Source organism: Bos indicus, chromosome 22 (assembly GCF_029378745.1).
Source record: "Bos indicus isolate NIAB-ARS_2022 breed Sahiwal x Tharparkar chromosome 22, NIAB-ARS_B.indTharparkar_mat_pri_1.0, whole genome shotgun sequence".
Classification (NCBI taxonomy): domain Eukaryota; kingdom Metazoa; phylum Chordata; class Mammalia; order Artiodactyla; family Bovidae; genus Bos; species Bos indicus.
In genome coordinates this window covers 49,897,282-49,910,724 of record NC_091781.1, presented here as the reverse complement: position 1 = coordinate 49,910,724, position 13,443 = coordinate 49,897,282, and the positions used below count along the sequence as shown (strand labels likewise).

Here is a 13,443-nt window from a genome sequence, read left to right as displayed (position 1 = left end):
TTACCTCTGCCTGGTGTATTCTTCCTTCTTCAGGGTTTGGTTTACACTAGTTCAGCTAGGCCTTCCTTGCCCACCTAATACAGAGCAGTCTCAGCTCCTATCCCAATTCACTTTTCATCTCAGCTTTCTGATTGTTTCTTTCTGGCTGATTATTTCAGTTTATAATTAGTGGGCACTTTTACATGCCCATTGTCGGTTCTGCCCACCAGATGGCGCTCCAGGATGCCAGGACTAGGGGTATTTCATTCACTACTCCTCTCTGGTGGCTGGCTCAGAGGTAGTCTTCAATAAACGTAGGTTGAAACGGATGACTTTATTTACAGAAATGAGGGTCAACCTTAGGACAGTATGGACTAGTTTTCTGGTCTAGTCCTCATGCATCAGGCAGGGCTTAGCAGAAGAGAGTAGCCATAGCTGCGTGCCTTGTCCAACCGCCACCAGCCTCACTTCCAGCAGATGATGATGTTGGGGTCGTTTTCCAGCCGTTCATCCAGCTCTTGGTAGCTCATGCCTGTATGGTGTGGTGGAGGTGAGGTCAGGAGCCTTGAGGGGGTTGGCCACGCTGCCCTGACCCCACCTCAGCGGTCCTGCCTGCTTCTACCTGTCTTGCAACAGATCTCATCGTAGCTGTGGCAGCCTGTGTATAGCCTGGCAGGGTGGCTCCGCTCATCCCGAGACACCCGCACAGGATACTTCTGTAGTCGCCGGATGAGGTTCTTCATAAGCCCAAACTGGATCAGCTTCCTGGGATGAGTGTCAAGGAAGAAAGAGGTGATGCTCTGGGCGAGGCTTCCTTCTAGCCAGGCCAGTCTCCCCTCCGGTTTTGTTTCCATGACCAGACTGGTCTCCAAAACCCACCACCTCCAGGAAGCCTTCCTGGATTAGCAGTGCCATGTGATTCTGCTCACTAGGTGTCTCCTGCTTTCTCTCTGACCCAGAGTTCCAGAGAGACACAGAGAATGTACCTCCCCTCAGGCAAACCTCTCATGCTTCAAGGGGCCCCCCTCTGACCGTTCATCAACATGCTGCAGCTGTTGGGGGTGGCGGCCAATGAGATCTCTCACAGTAGTTCCAGGGCTCAGGCTGCAGTACAACTGGAATACATCCCGGAGACTGGCCCTCTTGTGCCCTGCAGGCATCAAGGGTCAGCTCTCCAGGTGGCCCTGCCCTCCCGGAGATGGCCTCCCCCAGAGCCTGACAATACCTTCCTTGGTCACATAGGATAGACACGCCTCCTGCAGGGACTTGTCGTCCACCAGGTCCTGGACTTTAGGTGTCGGGCAGTACACATTGGAGTACTGGAGGGTAGTAGGCGGCACAGGGGCTTGAGTAAGGGGCTTGGAAGTCTGACACAGCCCCAGTTGGGCCCAGTCACATGATCCAGTCTCCACTTATTCAGACCCCAGACTCACCTACCTGGAGGATGGACACCAGTGTCACAACGCCATAGTACCTGGGGGAAACAGTAGTGCTCAGCTTCTGAGGGCCATGCCTTCCCAGCGCCTACACTCAGGGTCCCTGGGCTCCTCCTGACAGGTAAACCTGTCCCGGGTGTCACTGTTCCCCACTCACAGCAGGTTCTGGATGGCAATGCGCACCAAGTTGAGCTCCACGTCTGCCTCGGCTGAGATCTTCTGGACGTGGCGGAAACCGTCAATGTAGGGCAGGATCTGGGCAGGGAAGAACAGGTTCAGTAGAAGTGGGATGAGGCCAGGGCTGAGGCCAGCCACAGGTCATGATGGCCGGGGTGGTGAGCACACCTGCTGTGTGGTGAGGTCCCACTGTGAGTTGAAGAAATCCTCCTTGTCTTTGGTAAAGACAGGCACATCATACTCCTGGGCCACAGGGGGGTCAGGCCTCTGCTCAATCACCTTCAAGTGGATGGTGTTGGATTCATCTGCAGGGGATCCCACCCATATCCTCAGTGCCAACTCTTCCAAGAGGCCCTCAATTACCAGGCAGTCCTCCCAGCCACCCTTGAGGCAGACAGGTGGCTCCGGGTAGGATCAATCTCCTCCTTTTATGGAACAAGAGACTGAGGTCCATTCAGGGGAAGAAACATGTTCAGGGAGCAGAGCCAGAGAACTCTACTGGCCTCCCCCTCCCCAACCCCATCATCCACTGGACCCTGGACATCGTCAGCCAAGCTCATGGCTATTTCCTAGCCGCCAATTTGTCTTGTCCTTGACTGGGCCCACCTTCCTCTACCACTTTCCCATCCCTCCTCAACCCCTCTGCTGTCCTTGTAGAGGCCAGGCCATACCGATGGGCAGAGTGCACCGGCCTGAGGCATTTAACTCCTCCAGCAGGATGGTCATGATGGGCACCAACTTCTGCTTGCTCTCCTCCGTGGACACGAAGCTGCTCTCTAGCTGGATGGGGCATGGACAGCATGGTTGGCACACCCCAGGACCCTTGGCTGGCACCCTCCCTCACAGGTTCCCAGGTCTGGAGGGCTTTGGAGACATGCGAACACCTTCCCTAATTCTGCCTGCCCATCCATGCAAGCCCATTGTGTGCAGACCTCCAGTGTGGTCAGGTAGCCAGCCAGCTTTTTGACAATGGGCTCAAGGGCACAGGTCTTGGCTTGGGCGTCACACACAAAGCCTAAGTTGAACAGCAGGGCATTGCGGCTATACTTCTTGTGCTCGATGCACACGGGGCAGCCTATCAGTTTCTTCTCCATGGCTGTGCTGGACGAGGGGAACAGGTAGGAACAAAATCAATCTCCTCCTGTCCCCAGGTCTGTCCACGCCTCCTTGGGAGCCCTGCCCACTCCCCAGCTAGGGGCTCACACAGTGATGAGCTTGTTCTGCAGCTCTGGCTTGGTGATGATGTACACCTGGACGGTGTCAAACAGCTCCCGGGAGATGAAGTCCTCAGGGACCTGTGGAAGGGAGTGACAAGAAACCCCTTAGAGGACCTAGTACAGAGACTAGGCAGAGTACACAGGGTGACCTTCAAGACCTAAGCTCTCTTCTCCAGGGTTTCTCCTCTCTCCCATCCACCCAGGCCTACTCCAACTTTGTTTCCACACACACATTATGTTTTCACCTACCTCCTGGCTTCTGCATATGCTGTTCCCTCCACCTGGCACACTCCTCCCACACCTAAATTTCTATGCATGCAGGGACACTAGTGGATCACCACTCACACCTCTCATAGGACCTGGCACCTCCCTTGGGCCCACACAGCCCCATTTTCCACAATCACTGCCTATGTGATGTTTGTTTGCTTTGCCACACCGGGAGCTCGGGACTGGGTTTGAATATACTTGTGGTTCACGATTCCCCGCGAACGAGGGAGCGGCGTGCCTGCGTGCAACACGGGGCACGGGGTTCCATCGCTTCCAGTCAACTGACTGAACTCCCCGGAGCGTCCCTCTATCCCCCATTGTCCCGCGAGCCCGGATAGCACCTGATAGGTGATCTTGGGTCCCAGCGTAGGGTGAAACTCGCTGAAGAATATGCATTCGATGCGGCAGCTGCTGCCCATGGCGCTAGTGGGGCCGGGGTCTGTAGCTGGGGCCTCTATTCCTGGGAGCACCTGTCAGAAACAGAGCAGAGGCTTGGGCCGCCAGGTCAGACACGCCTGCGCGCTGGTAACACCCGCGAAGCCATCTGCTCAACAGCGCCTGCGCAGCGCAACTCAGCCGTGTGGCTGCGGAGAACAGTCCAGGAAGTCCCGGGTGGGTAGGCGTCGCACCCGGAAGTTAGGCGGCGGAGCGGCAGGGCGCGCGGCTAGCGCCCGAAGAATCCCACTTGTTCGGGACCGAACCACCTCCTCGGGTCGGCGCTGCGGGTGAGGCAGGCGAATCCCTGGCGTGTAGAAGCAGTAAGCCAGCTGCACGTGGGAAGGGTGTGCGCAAAGAGATTGAGGCTGTAATTTCGACGCAACCGGGAACTACAGTTCCCGTAGTGCTTCACGCCCCTCCAGCAGGCGCTCCCGTCCTGCGACGGCGTGATGCACTCTGGGATTTGTAGTCTATTACACGGCCTTGCGTAACTTACCTGGAAGGTGGACCAGTGATCTGTGCCAATTCAGATGCGGATACAGGCTGACAGGCCACCAGCCCGCGACTATTTCTGGGCCCTGCCTTAATGCTGTCCCTTCCTACCTTAACTCTTTGGAAGAGAGTGGCATTCCTGCTCCGCCACCCTTGCTCCAGTTAGAAGAGTGGACAGCAAGCACCAGAGGCCCTTGCTCACTCTGCTATGCTTTCAGACTATAGCCGGCCTGATTGATCATGGCCCTTTCTGTGGAGACCGAGTCACACATATACCGAGCTCTGCGCACTGTCTCCGGGGCTGCTGCCCACCTTGTGGCCCTGGGCTTCACCATCTTTGTGGCTGTACTTGCCAGGCCTGGCTCCAGTAAGTACAATGCATAGCTACTGACTTTTGGGAACTGTCACTTTTCCTGGGGAGCAGGGGCAATAGGAAGCTTTGGGTCTGACTCTTGGGAAAGGCCTGGCTGGCTCAGGGACATGCCGTGCTGGAGGGATAAACAGGGTGGAGTAGATGAGAGAGAGGGCTCTGCCAGCTTGGCCAGGCCCCACAGAGTACCTGGCTTCTCTTGTCTGGGTGCTGCACTTGGCTGTCTCTTGCAAAGTACAGGGGGAAAGGAGGGCTGAAAGAAGTGTTGAAGGGTGGCCTCTGATCCAGGGAGGATCCAGGAAGAGAGAATAGATATGGGGTCAGCTTGTTGTGGTAAGAGAGAGCTTGCATTTTGGCAGCACCTCCTTGGGTGATGGGCTGCTCATTTTCCTCAGTTTGTGGGGATTGGTGTGGCTGGGTTCTTCTTGCTTGAGCCTCATGAGGCTTCCTCTTCTCATTCCAGGTCTCTTCTCCTGGCACCCTGTGCTTATGTCTTTGGCTGTAAGTAGTGAACCTGGCCAGCTCTTAGGGGTGGGAGGAAGTACAGCTCTGGGGGTGGTCTTCAGTTTAGTCACTCAGTCGTGTCTGACTCTTTGCGACCCCATGAATTGCAGCACACCAGGCCTCCCTGTCCATCACCAACTCCCGGAGTTCACCCAAACTCATGTGCATCGAGTTGGTGATACCATCCAGCCATCTCATCCTCTGTTGTCCCCTTCTCCTCCTGCCCCCAATCCCTCCCAGCATCAGTTTTTTCCAATGAGTCAACTCTTTGCATGAGGTGGCCACAAGTACTGGAGTTTCAGCTTTAGCATCAATCCTTCCAATGAACACCCCAGACTGTGGTGGCCTCTAAATGTAAATGGACACTTAATATCTATTTGGAGGGGTGGGATGTGGGGTTGGAGGAACTGTAGGCTCCAACTCCTGCCACAGTTTATATCTGAGACTTGAACTAGGGTAATCAAGATGCAGGGCAAATGGGTTTGTCTAAGTACAAAATGATGCTTTAGCCACCTCCAGGCCAGAAGGTTAATATGCATTTGGGTGTACCTGTGCCTCCTGTCACCTTAATTTACAGTGGTGCGCCTAATATTCCCTGAAACAGGGCACCCATGTGGACAACTCTTGCCAAGAAATTGTATCCAGGCCTGTCAGGGAAACAAAGCTTGTGAATCATTTATAACTGCCCCATCTCAAAGCTTGTTTCCTGGGTAACACAGCAGAGATGACATTTCAGAGTAGTACCCAGGAAGAAGTGTGGAGAGGTACCTCTTGTGGTTACTCAGAACACATGTTCTGTCCCAGATAGTTTTCCACTCTTGCCCCAGCAAATACTCTAGTCAGTGGGGAAGAGAATAAAGGGCACTCTGCCCACACTAGTGGGCAGCTTAGGTTGTATCTAAAACTCTGCCCTTCTGCTTGGCAGCACTCCCATTTAGTGTCCTATCTTTGTCTTCACAGTTCTCTTTCCTGATGACCGAGGCATTGCTGGTGTTCTCTCCTGAGAGTTCGTTGCTGCGCTCCCTTTCACGGAAGGGCCGAGCGCGTTGCCACTGGGTTCTGCAGCTGCTGGCCTTGCTGTGTGCATTGCTGGGCCTGGGCCTTGTCATCCTCCACAAGGAACAGCTTGGCAAAGCCCACCTGGCCACTTGGCATGGGCGGGCAGGGCTGCTAGCTGTGCTGTGGGCAGGGCTGCAGTGCTCGGGTGGGGTGGGCCTGCTCTACCCCAAATTGCTGCCTCGATGGCCCCTGGCCAAGCTTAAGCTCTACCACGCCACTTCGGGGTTGGTGGGCTACCTTCTGGGGGGTGCCAGCCTCTTGTTGGGCATGTGCTCACTCTGGTTCACTGCCACAGTCACCGGTGGGGTCTGGTACCTGGCTGTGCTTTGCCCTGTCATTACCAGCTTGGTCATTATGAACCAGGTGAGCAACGCCTACCTGTACCGCAAGAGGATCCAGCCGTGAACTCTTCCCAGCCTTGGGAAAGCCTGGATTTGCCCCTCAGTGTGGAAGCCACGTTTGAGGCCTCCTGGACTCCCTCAGCTCGCTCATGGGATGCCTCAGGCCCTGGGGCAGCCAGAGTCCTGTGTGTGACACTGTTACTTGCTCCTCATGCTGCGGTGCCTCCCCTTTCCTTCCTTCTCTACCGTCCCAGAGGAGTTTATGGATCATGTGCCTGGATGAAGTTGGGGTTGCAAGACTATCCCCCACCCCCAGAAACTCAGCTTTTGCTGGTATGTCCAGAAATTACAGAAGAGAAGAAAGTACAATAAAGTGGAAAAAAAAGACTGAAGGGACTTCCCCGATGGTCCAGTCATTAAGACTCTGAGCTTCCAATGCAGGGGGTGCAGATTTGATCCCTGGTGGGGGAACTAAGCATATGCCACGAGGTGCAGTCAAAAAGAAAAAAAAAAAAAGACTGAAAAGACTGGATGGGAGGAATAGCCCAGAGCTGGGGATAGTTCTTGCTAATACCATCAGCAGGAACAAATGGGCAGCTGGGCAAGATGGGGACCTGTCCGTGGCTGCTCACAGAGGGGCTGAAGCTCTCCTGTGACATCAGCCCCTGGGATCTGGCTGCTGAGTGCCCTACGCCCCCTGGGGCCCTAGCAGGTCCTAGGGCTGTAGCTGCAGCTGTGATTGGTGGGGCTGTGTCCTTTCAGTTTCCCCAGGTGCCCACTGTGTTGGGAGTTTCGACTGTGATGGTCCAATCTGGGCAGTGACAGGATGGGAGCTGGGGATGGGCTGCCTCCACAGGTGCCAAACACCGAGCACTCTTGTCTTCAAAGTGAACCATGGGTAAGAACAACTCCTTATGATGAGAGGCCCTTAGTTATCAGATCTTCAGGCAGGGCCTCCCTGACCAGGTAGTGCAGGGAGAGACAATAAGTAAGGGTCTGAGGTGACAGCTCTGGGAAGGCTGCTTGAGTGGACATGTGGTGGTGAGGCAGGGGAGAGTGTGACAGGGGGTGGGGAGAAATGAGGGCAATGGGGTTTTTATCCAGCGGGAATAGCCTTCATGACCGAGCCCTGGAACCTGAGGTCCCTGTCTAATCCGCAGCTGAGCATGGCGAGGGGGCTGCACAAGGTGGTCTAACGGAGCTCAGGAGCCATACCTCAAAGAACTGCTTTATTGATACTGCGAGGCAGGGCTTGGCTGCCCACTCAAGTGGTCCTGTAGAAAATACCTGGGAGCTGTGGCTGCTCTGGGCTGGAAGCAGCCATGGCCACAGCAGGGGGAATCAGAAATCTTGACATGAGCGCAGTCTTTCTGGGGGCAGGCAGGGATGTGCAGCAGCCCTGCGCTGGCTCCTGCACTGGCTGGACCCCCAGAATGTTTTTGGCAAATCCTTGCCTTGGCTCAGGGCTCTCAGCAACCAGTGTCAGGTGTGAGGGTTGGCCCAGGAGCCATGCACCAGTGTCCGTGCAGCCGCTTGCCTGAGGCTGCCTGCTGAGGTGCAGTCTTACCTCAGATGGCCTGGGCTGGCTATGCTTCAGAGGTCCCATGCCTGGCAGAGTGGTTGTCTGGAGCTGGAACCAGGTAGCAAGAGTCCTGGGTAGTGTTGGCGAGAAAGAGCAGAAGGCTGTGGCAACCCGCAGCAGGCCTTCTTCCCTCTCCTCAGAGCAGTCAGTGCCCTGGAGTAGCTGAGAGGGTGTCAAAGGGGGCTTGGGAGAGGACGTGCTACACTCAAGGTGGTTTAGAGTTACAGCGTCGGGGGAGCTGCCTCAAAGGTGATCAAGCTGGATTCTGGGACAGCCCCCTTCCCTGGGAGTGTGGGGGCCTTGTCTGACGGCATGGGGCTATCCACCTTGGCCCCAGCCTCCTCTTCATCGTCGTCCATGCTGGGCCAGACAGATTGGTCCTCCACTCGCTTCAACCGCTCGTTGAGGGCCTTCAGAGCCAGTTGCCTGGGGCCGGGGAAAGATGACAGGTCACTATGGGTCTGAACGTGGCTCATGCCCTGTATTCTTTCCCTCAGGAAACTGACTTGCCTTACTGCTCACATGCCTCTCAAAATCCTATGTGTTCTCCTTCCCCATTGTGGGGCCCAGGGCTCCCCAGGGATCCGATTAAGGCTGTCTCTGCCATCCGAATAAGGACCCCAAAGGCTGTAGAGCACTCCCTCCATAGTTCGGACACCTCCTGGCTGAGAATGCTGGGTGCCCACCGGGCTGCCCCCAGGCATGGTTCTGAGGATGGTGCCTAAGGCTAGACAGAACTGCGACCCAGGGCAGATGGTAGAAGGGCAAGTCCCTGGACGCATGAATTTCTGCTGGGCACCAGCATCACATTGAAGGTATAACTTCTCCCCATCTCCTTGTCAGGAGTGTTGTGAACCCCCTGGCAAGGGTTTGTGGGGAGGTTTGGAACTTAAGCCCTTGCTTTGGCTGTCAGCCTGGGAAAGCAGGGCCAACTTGGGTTAGCTCACCCCTCCTAACTGACTCTTAGCATTGGCCTTCCCAGAAGAACCCCCAACACTACCAAGACCTGGGTTAGAGCAGGAACACATAGTTTCCTAGCGGGACGAGAGGAAGAAAAAACAGCCCATGTGGGTAGGGCACAGGCCAGGCCTGTTTCCACTGGGCAGACCCCTGGAGACCCCACCTTCAAGGGAAGTGGGGAAGTTCGCTAGAAGAAGGTATATACGAGGACCTGGGACCCTGCCCACCAGGAGGTAGGCTGCTCATGCTGCCAGCTAATATTCCTCATAGTGGTCACTGTGGACCCCTGATGCTTCCAACTCTGCCACCAGCATGGGAGACCTATATAGCCTTCCATGTTCCAGAAGAAAACCAAAATCTCCACCATGCCAGGGGACATGACAGGAGGAGCAACAAGAAGACAGGCATACAAAGCCCCAGCATACTTCCACCCTGTCCTTCAGCCTGGCATCATGGCAAGTTGGCACAGACAGGACAGTCCTTCCCTCTGCTACCCAAGCTCCCATTCTGGACACTGCCTTCCCAATTCTGTTGAAAACCTGCCGAGGTAGAGAGGTAGTGGCATGCCCATCACTCTGTCACAAGGGTCAAAGATGGGAAACCCTGCCTCCCACTATTACTGCCTCTTTGGGGCAGGGAGTGTGGCATGCAGCAAGAGATCAAACTGCTTGGTAGAGTGACCCCTATCCCCAAGCAAGGTAACAGCCACAAGGCTATGCCAGGAACCCCCTTCCTGACACCACTACCCCAACATGCCTCCAACTGTCCAGTTTCTTGGGGCTGTGAAGGTTTTTCGAATGTCCAGCCAACCCTAACAATCCAAGATTTCTCACTAGAGGAGGGACCATCACTGTGGCCTGGGATCACCTGAACATCTCTAAGGACAGTTCAGTTTCCACTAGGCCCGGCCCTTCTGGCTGCATCTCCTCCACCAGTAAAGATTAATAAAGAACTCGGTCTCTAGGATTGGTTAGCCACGGAGACACAAAGTAAGGCCCACAGTCAAGCTCTGTGGCACGCCACGTGCACTAACACGTAGCACCTTGGACCACAGTACTCTGGCTTCTCTAGTTGGAAACTCCTTCAGGAGAGGCGTGTGTCCCTCACGCCAAAGCCCCAGTGGAGAGGAGGCACCGGAACAAGTCCAACTGAATTTGTAAAGTTGCCTGCTAAGAACTCATCTCATGGGTGCATAAAAGCAGAAGCCTTTGACAAATGCACAAAATTGGAACAGAACCTGCTCTAGATTTCACAATTCAAGTAATTGCATAAAAAAAACAAAAACCACTCAACAATAGTGTTGGAAACAGAGCTGTGACCACTCTGGTGAGTCCATAGACCTGGGAGAGAGAGAAAGAGATGGATTAAAAAAAGATCTGTCTTGCCCTGGCCAAGGTGCATTAAGTGAGTAATTCAGCTGAGACTCCTGATGGTGCAGATGGCTTGGTTTACAGATAATGAAAAGGCTGTCTCCATTCCCTGGTGTGGTCAGCAGGCTCCCTTGGTGGGTCACGTGGCTGTCCCATGGGTTTGGTGACACATGCCTGCCAGAGTCGGTGTATGTGGGCCAGTGGTCGTCTAAGTCGTTATACCCCAGGCTTCCCTGTTAATAAATAAGCTGCAGAGAAGCACGGCATCTGAATTTAAGGCCCAGGAAGAGGGTGGAGTCCAGCACTTGGAAACTGGGGTGGCCCCAACCACCTCATAAGGATCCCAGGTCTCCTTCCCTGTCCATCTCTCACAGGGGAAAAAGGACCAGCGGGTTGCTTCTGGCTCCCATGGGACCAGTGTCTAGCATGCCAAGATTCTGAGACGAGGCCAGGGTTATGTGTACCTGGCTCTCCACTAGCCCTCACACAGTTCAAAAGGAAGCAAGGCGTTTCTTGAAACTTAAGCACCCTGGGTGAGAAAGACAACTTTTACTCCCTAATTTTGGAAAGCACTGTATGTAGCCCAGATACCGAAGTGTTGAGATCAAGGCCACAAACTGGATTTTCTCTGAGTCTGCCCCCAACATCTTACTGTAAACCTACATACAGCTGCCAGCCTACATACAGCAAGCAAGCACCTCAAAAGATGGAATGTGACCTGATCTGTAAGATTCTCCTAGCTCAACAAGGTTTTGGAAGATTCCACAGTACCTTCTCCGCTCTGCGTCCTGAGGGTCTGTGCCTGGGAGGCTGATGGTAATGGAGGATGGGGCGCCCACGTCATAGCGCTTCACTGTCTTCTGGCATATCTTTACTTTCACCAGGAGGCCATGCACCAGGTTTGCCAGCAGGCCCACCACAGGCTGCAGGATCTCGGGGAAGAAGGTGGCGAAAGCAAAGTGGTCGGCCATGTCCCCTCGGCCTCGGCTATGGCGCTGGTAGAAACGAAGATACACCCAACTGGAGATCAGCCCAAAGCCATAGGAGGCCAGTGCCGGGCTCTGGAGCAGTGTGGCCAGCCGCAGCAGCAGCAGCAGCCCCAACAGCAGCATGGGCACCACACTGACACGCACCTGGGGCACTCGCAGGACCACACAGTCCCCCATGGTTTGCTTGAGTGCCACCAGGACACCACCTAGGAAGCCGAGGGCGCCGTGGATGCGGACAGTGAAAAGGTAGACCAAGTTGAAGGAAGCCATGTAGGTGAGGAGGTAGGCAAAGGCCCCCAGCAGCCCCACAGACACGTTCACCACTGAGAAGAAGATGAGCAGCTCCAAGGCCCCCCAGAGGGGCTCCAGCAAACGTCCAGCTACCACTACCGTGGCCAGGCTGATGGCCACATCCCACACATGCTGTTCCATCAACCCATGGGTAGCCAGGGTCCAGATCCAGAAGTTGGGCGGAAAGAGGTAGCCTGGGGTGACCGCCAGGCAGCCCGTGTCCACGGCGAAGGACAGCAGATACAGAAATAGTACCGCCGCGCACAGAGCCTTCACCACCACGCTGGCGCTGGACAGAATGGCCCCCAAGTGTTGGCGGGCGCCCGGTAGGGCGCGCTGCATCTTCCTGGCGGGCGTTGGCCTGAAGGAAGGGTTTAGTGGGCTAGGGGCCTCCCCGGGGCCTCTTCCCAGTCCGGCCCCGACGGGAGGCCCGGGCCCGACCTAGTCACTGGCCTATGGCCCCGGTGAAGGCTTCTACTTCCAGTCGGGTCGACTCCGGTCCCAAAGGGCAGAGCCGGGCCTGGTCGGTCGCGGGGCCGGGACCTAGGCCCCTCGACGGGGATCTGAGGAAAGGCCCTGAGCAGCTTAGACACCACCGCCTGCCCGCCCGCCCTGTGTGGCCACAGCGCCGACCGGGCTGGCGGTGATCTCAGGGCTCGATCTCCTCCATCCACTCTGGGGCCTCTTACGGTCCGCGCGGCACGGAGACTAGTTCTGGGCCGAAGTCAAGTCTGGTCAGCTCCGCCTCGGCCTCGGTCTCGGTTTCGACAGTACCTCCTCCCTTCTCAGGCGCCGACAAACAGGGCGCTGCGCCTGCGCGCCCCGGGCGGCGGCAGGAAGCCCTCTGAGCGTCGGCCTTGCGGCTCCGCGGCATGCTGGGACATGAAGTCCTCGGCCACACTGGGACCTGCGGAGATCTGGGCTCTGGGTAGAACTAGTCCCAGGAGGCTGTGCGCCGGGAGAGGTGGGTGTGCTTGGGAGTTGTAGTGCTCAGGACCGTTTCCGCCGGTTCTCCAGACGTGGGGGGAGGGCGAACGACCTCTGGAGAGCGGCGAGAACCGGCGGCTGCACAGCTGCACGCCACGCACTTTCTGAATTTCCCGGGAGGCGTGGCTCCATGTCTGCCGGTACATCTGAGTGGGTGTGTCCTTGTAGGCAGGTGTGCGAGTAAGAATGTTCGGTGGTCCAGCGGTCGCGAACTCCTGGAACTTCCATGATCTGGTGTATGCCTGAGCCAGGTTGGAATTCTTGCTGTGTCATTTGACGGATGTGTGGCATTGGCCAAATTCCCGAACTTTATTGAAACTCAGTTTCATGGACCGTTGAATGGAGATGATGACGGGAACTACCGTGAGGATCCAAGGGGACTGGGGTGTAAAATGCAGTCCACCCTGGGTGCTCAGCGAGTGTGTTGCCCAGGCTGCCCTTGTGTGCAAGTGAGGTGGAGCCCATACTTGAACTCCGGTCTCCAGCCCCAAAAGGGGTGAGGCCAGACCTATCTCAAAGACTCTTCCTCACCCAGTCAATGGATGATCCTGATGGAGAGGTCTCTCCACACAAACTTGGGTCAGACTGGCCTTGGACCTCCACCTCACTGCAGTGGTGGCTTCAAGCAGCCACCTGAAGCCACCTGTGCAAAACTGAATTTTATAAATGTGCATATAATTAAAATAATTATGTAACAAAGTACATTTTTAAAGTGCAGAATCCCTTCTTTTCTGCCAGCAGTACAATTGCTGACGCGTGCATAGCCTTCCAAATCACAGGTGTTGCTATGCCTTAACTTTGGGGTCTGGGTTCCCACTGGATGCCACGCCGGGGTAGGATTGCCAGATTTAGCAAATCAAAATACAGACCAATGAGATTTGAATTTCAGATAAACAATTTTTTTTTCAGGATTCGTGTGACTCCAATTTTTGTAGTTATGTCCCATGCAATGTTGGGAACATACTAAAAAATACTAGTTGATTA

The 13,443-nt window shown here is 55.5% G+C and overlaps 3 protein-coding genes across 5 annotated transcripts; 1 reads left to right on the top strand and 2 right to left on the bottom strand.

Annotated features, from left to right (window-relative positions):
- Positions 1-294: 294 nt before the first annotated feature.
- On the bottom strand, positions 295-3,641 carry NPRL2 (NPR2 like, GATOR1 complex subunit). The gene is made up of 11 exons (XM_019984939.2): positions 3,418-3,641; positions 2,796-2,887; positions 2,525-2,693; positions 2,264-2,372; positions 1,761-1,897; positions 1,573-1,670; positions 1,417-1,453; positions 1,205-1,298; positions 1,012-1,129; positions 602-744; positions 295-511 (listed from the first exon to the last, which is right to left on the bottom strand). Exons 1-11 carry the CDS (start codon positions 3,493-3,495, stop codon positions 444-446), a joined length of 1,143 nt encoding a protein of 380 aa, XP_019840498.1. The 5' UTR covers positions 3,496-3,641; the 3' UTR covers positions 295-443.
- Positions 3,642-3,658: 17 nt separating this feature from the next.
- Positions 3,659-6,672, top strand: CYB561D2 (cytochrome b561 family member D2). 2 transcript variants are annotated; one of them, XM_019984940.2, is made up of 4 exons: positions 3,659-3,801; positions 4,225-4,373; positions 4,840-4,877; positions 5,841-6,672. In XM_019984940.2, the coding sequence occupies exons 2-4, from the start codon at positions 4,247-4,249 to the stop codon at positions 6,342-6,344; spliced, it is 669 nt and encodes a 222-aa protein (XP_019840499.1). In that variant the 5' UTR covers positions 3,659-3,801; positions 4,225-4,246; the 3' UTR covers positions 6,345-6,672. The 2 variants fall into 2 exon arrangements, with proteins under 2 accessions (XP_019840499.1, XP_019840500.1); XM_019984941.2 differs by having other exon boundaries at positions 3,704-3,834.
- Positions 6,673-7,492: 820 nt separating this feature from the next.
- On the bottom strand, positions 7,493-12,297 carry TMEM115 (transmembrane protein 115). Of its 2 annotated transcripts, none has more exons than XM_019984911.2 (2): positions 10,964-12,292; positions 7,493-8,288 (listed from the first exon to the last, which is right to left on the bottom strand). In XM_019984911.2, the coding sequence occupies exons 1-2, from the start codon at positions 11,812-11,814 to the stop codon at positions 8,084-8,086; spliced, it is 1,056 nt and encodes a 351-aa protein (XP_019840470.1). In that variant the 5' UTR covers positions 11,815-12,292; the 3' UTR covers positions 7,493-8,083. The 2 variants fall into 2 exon arrangements, with proteins under 2 accessions (XP_019840470.1, XP_070632780.1); XM_070776679.1 differs by lacking the exon at positions 7,493-8,288 and adding an exon at positions 10,052-10,162 and having other exon boundaries at positions 10,964-12,297.
- Positions 12,298-13,443: the final 1,146 nt, after the last annotated feature.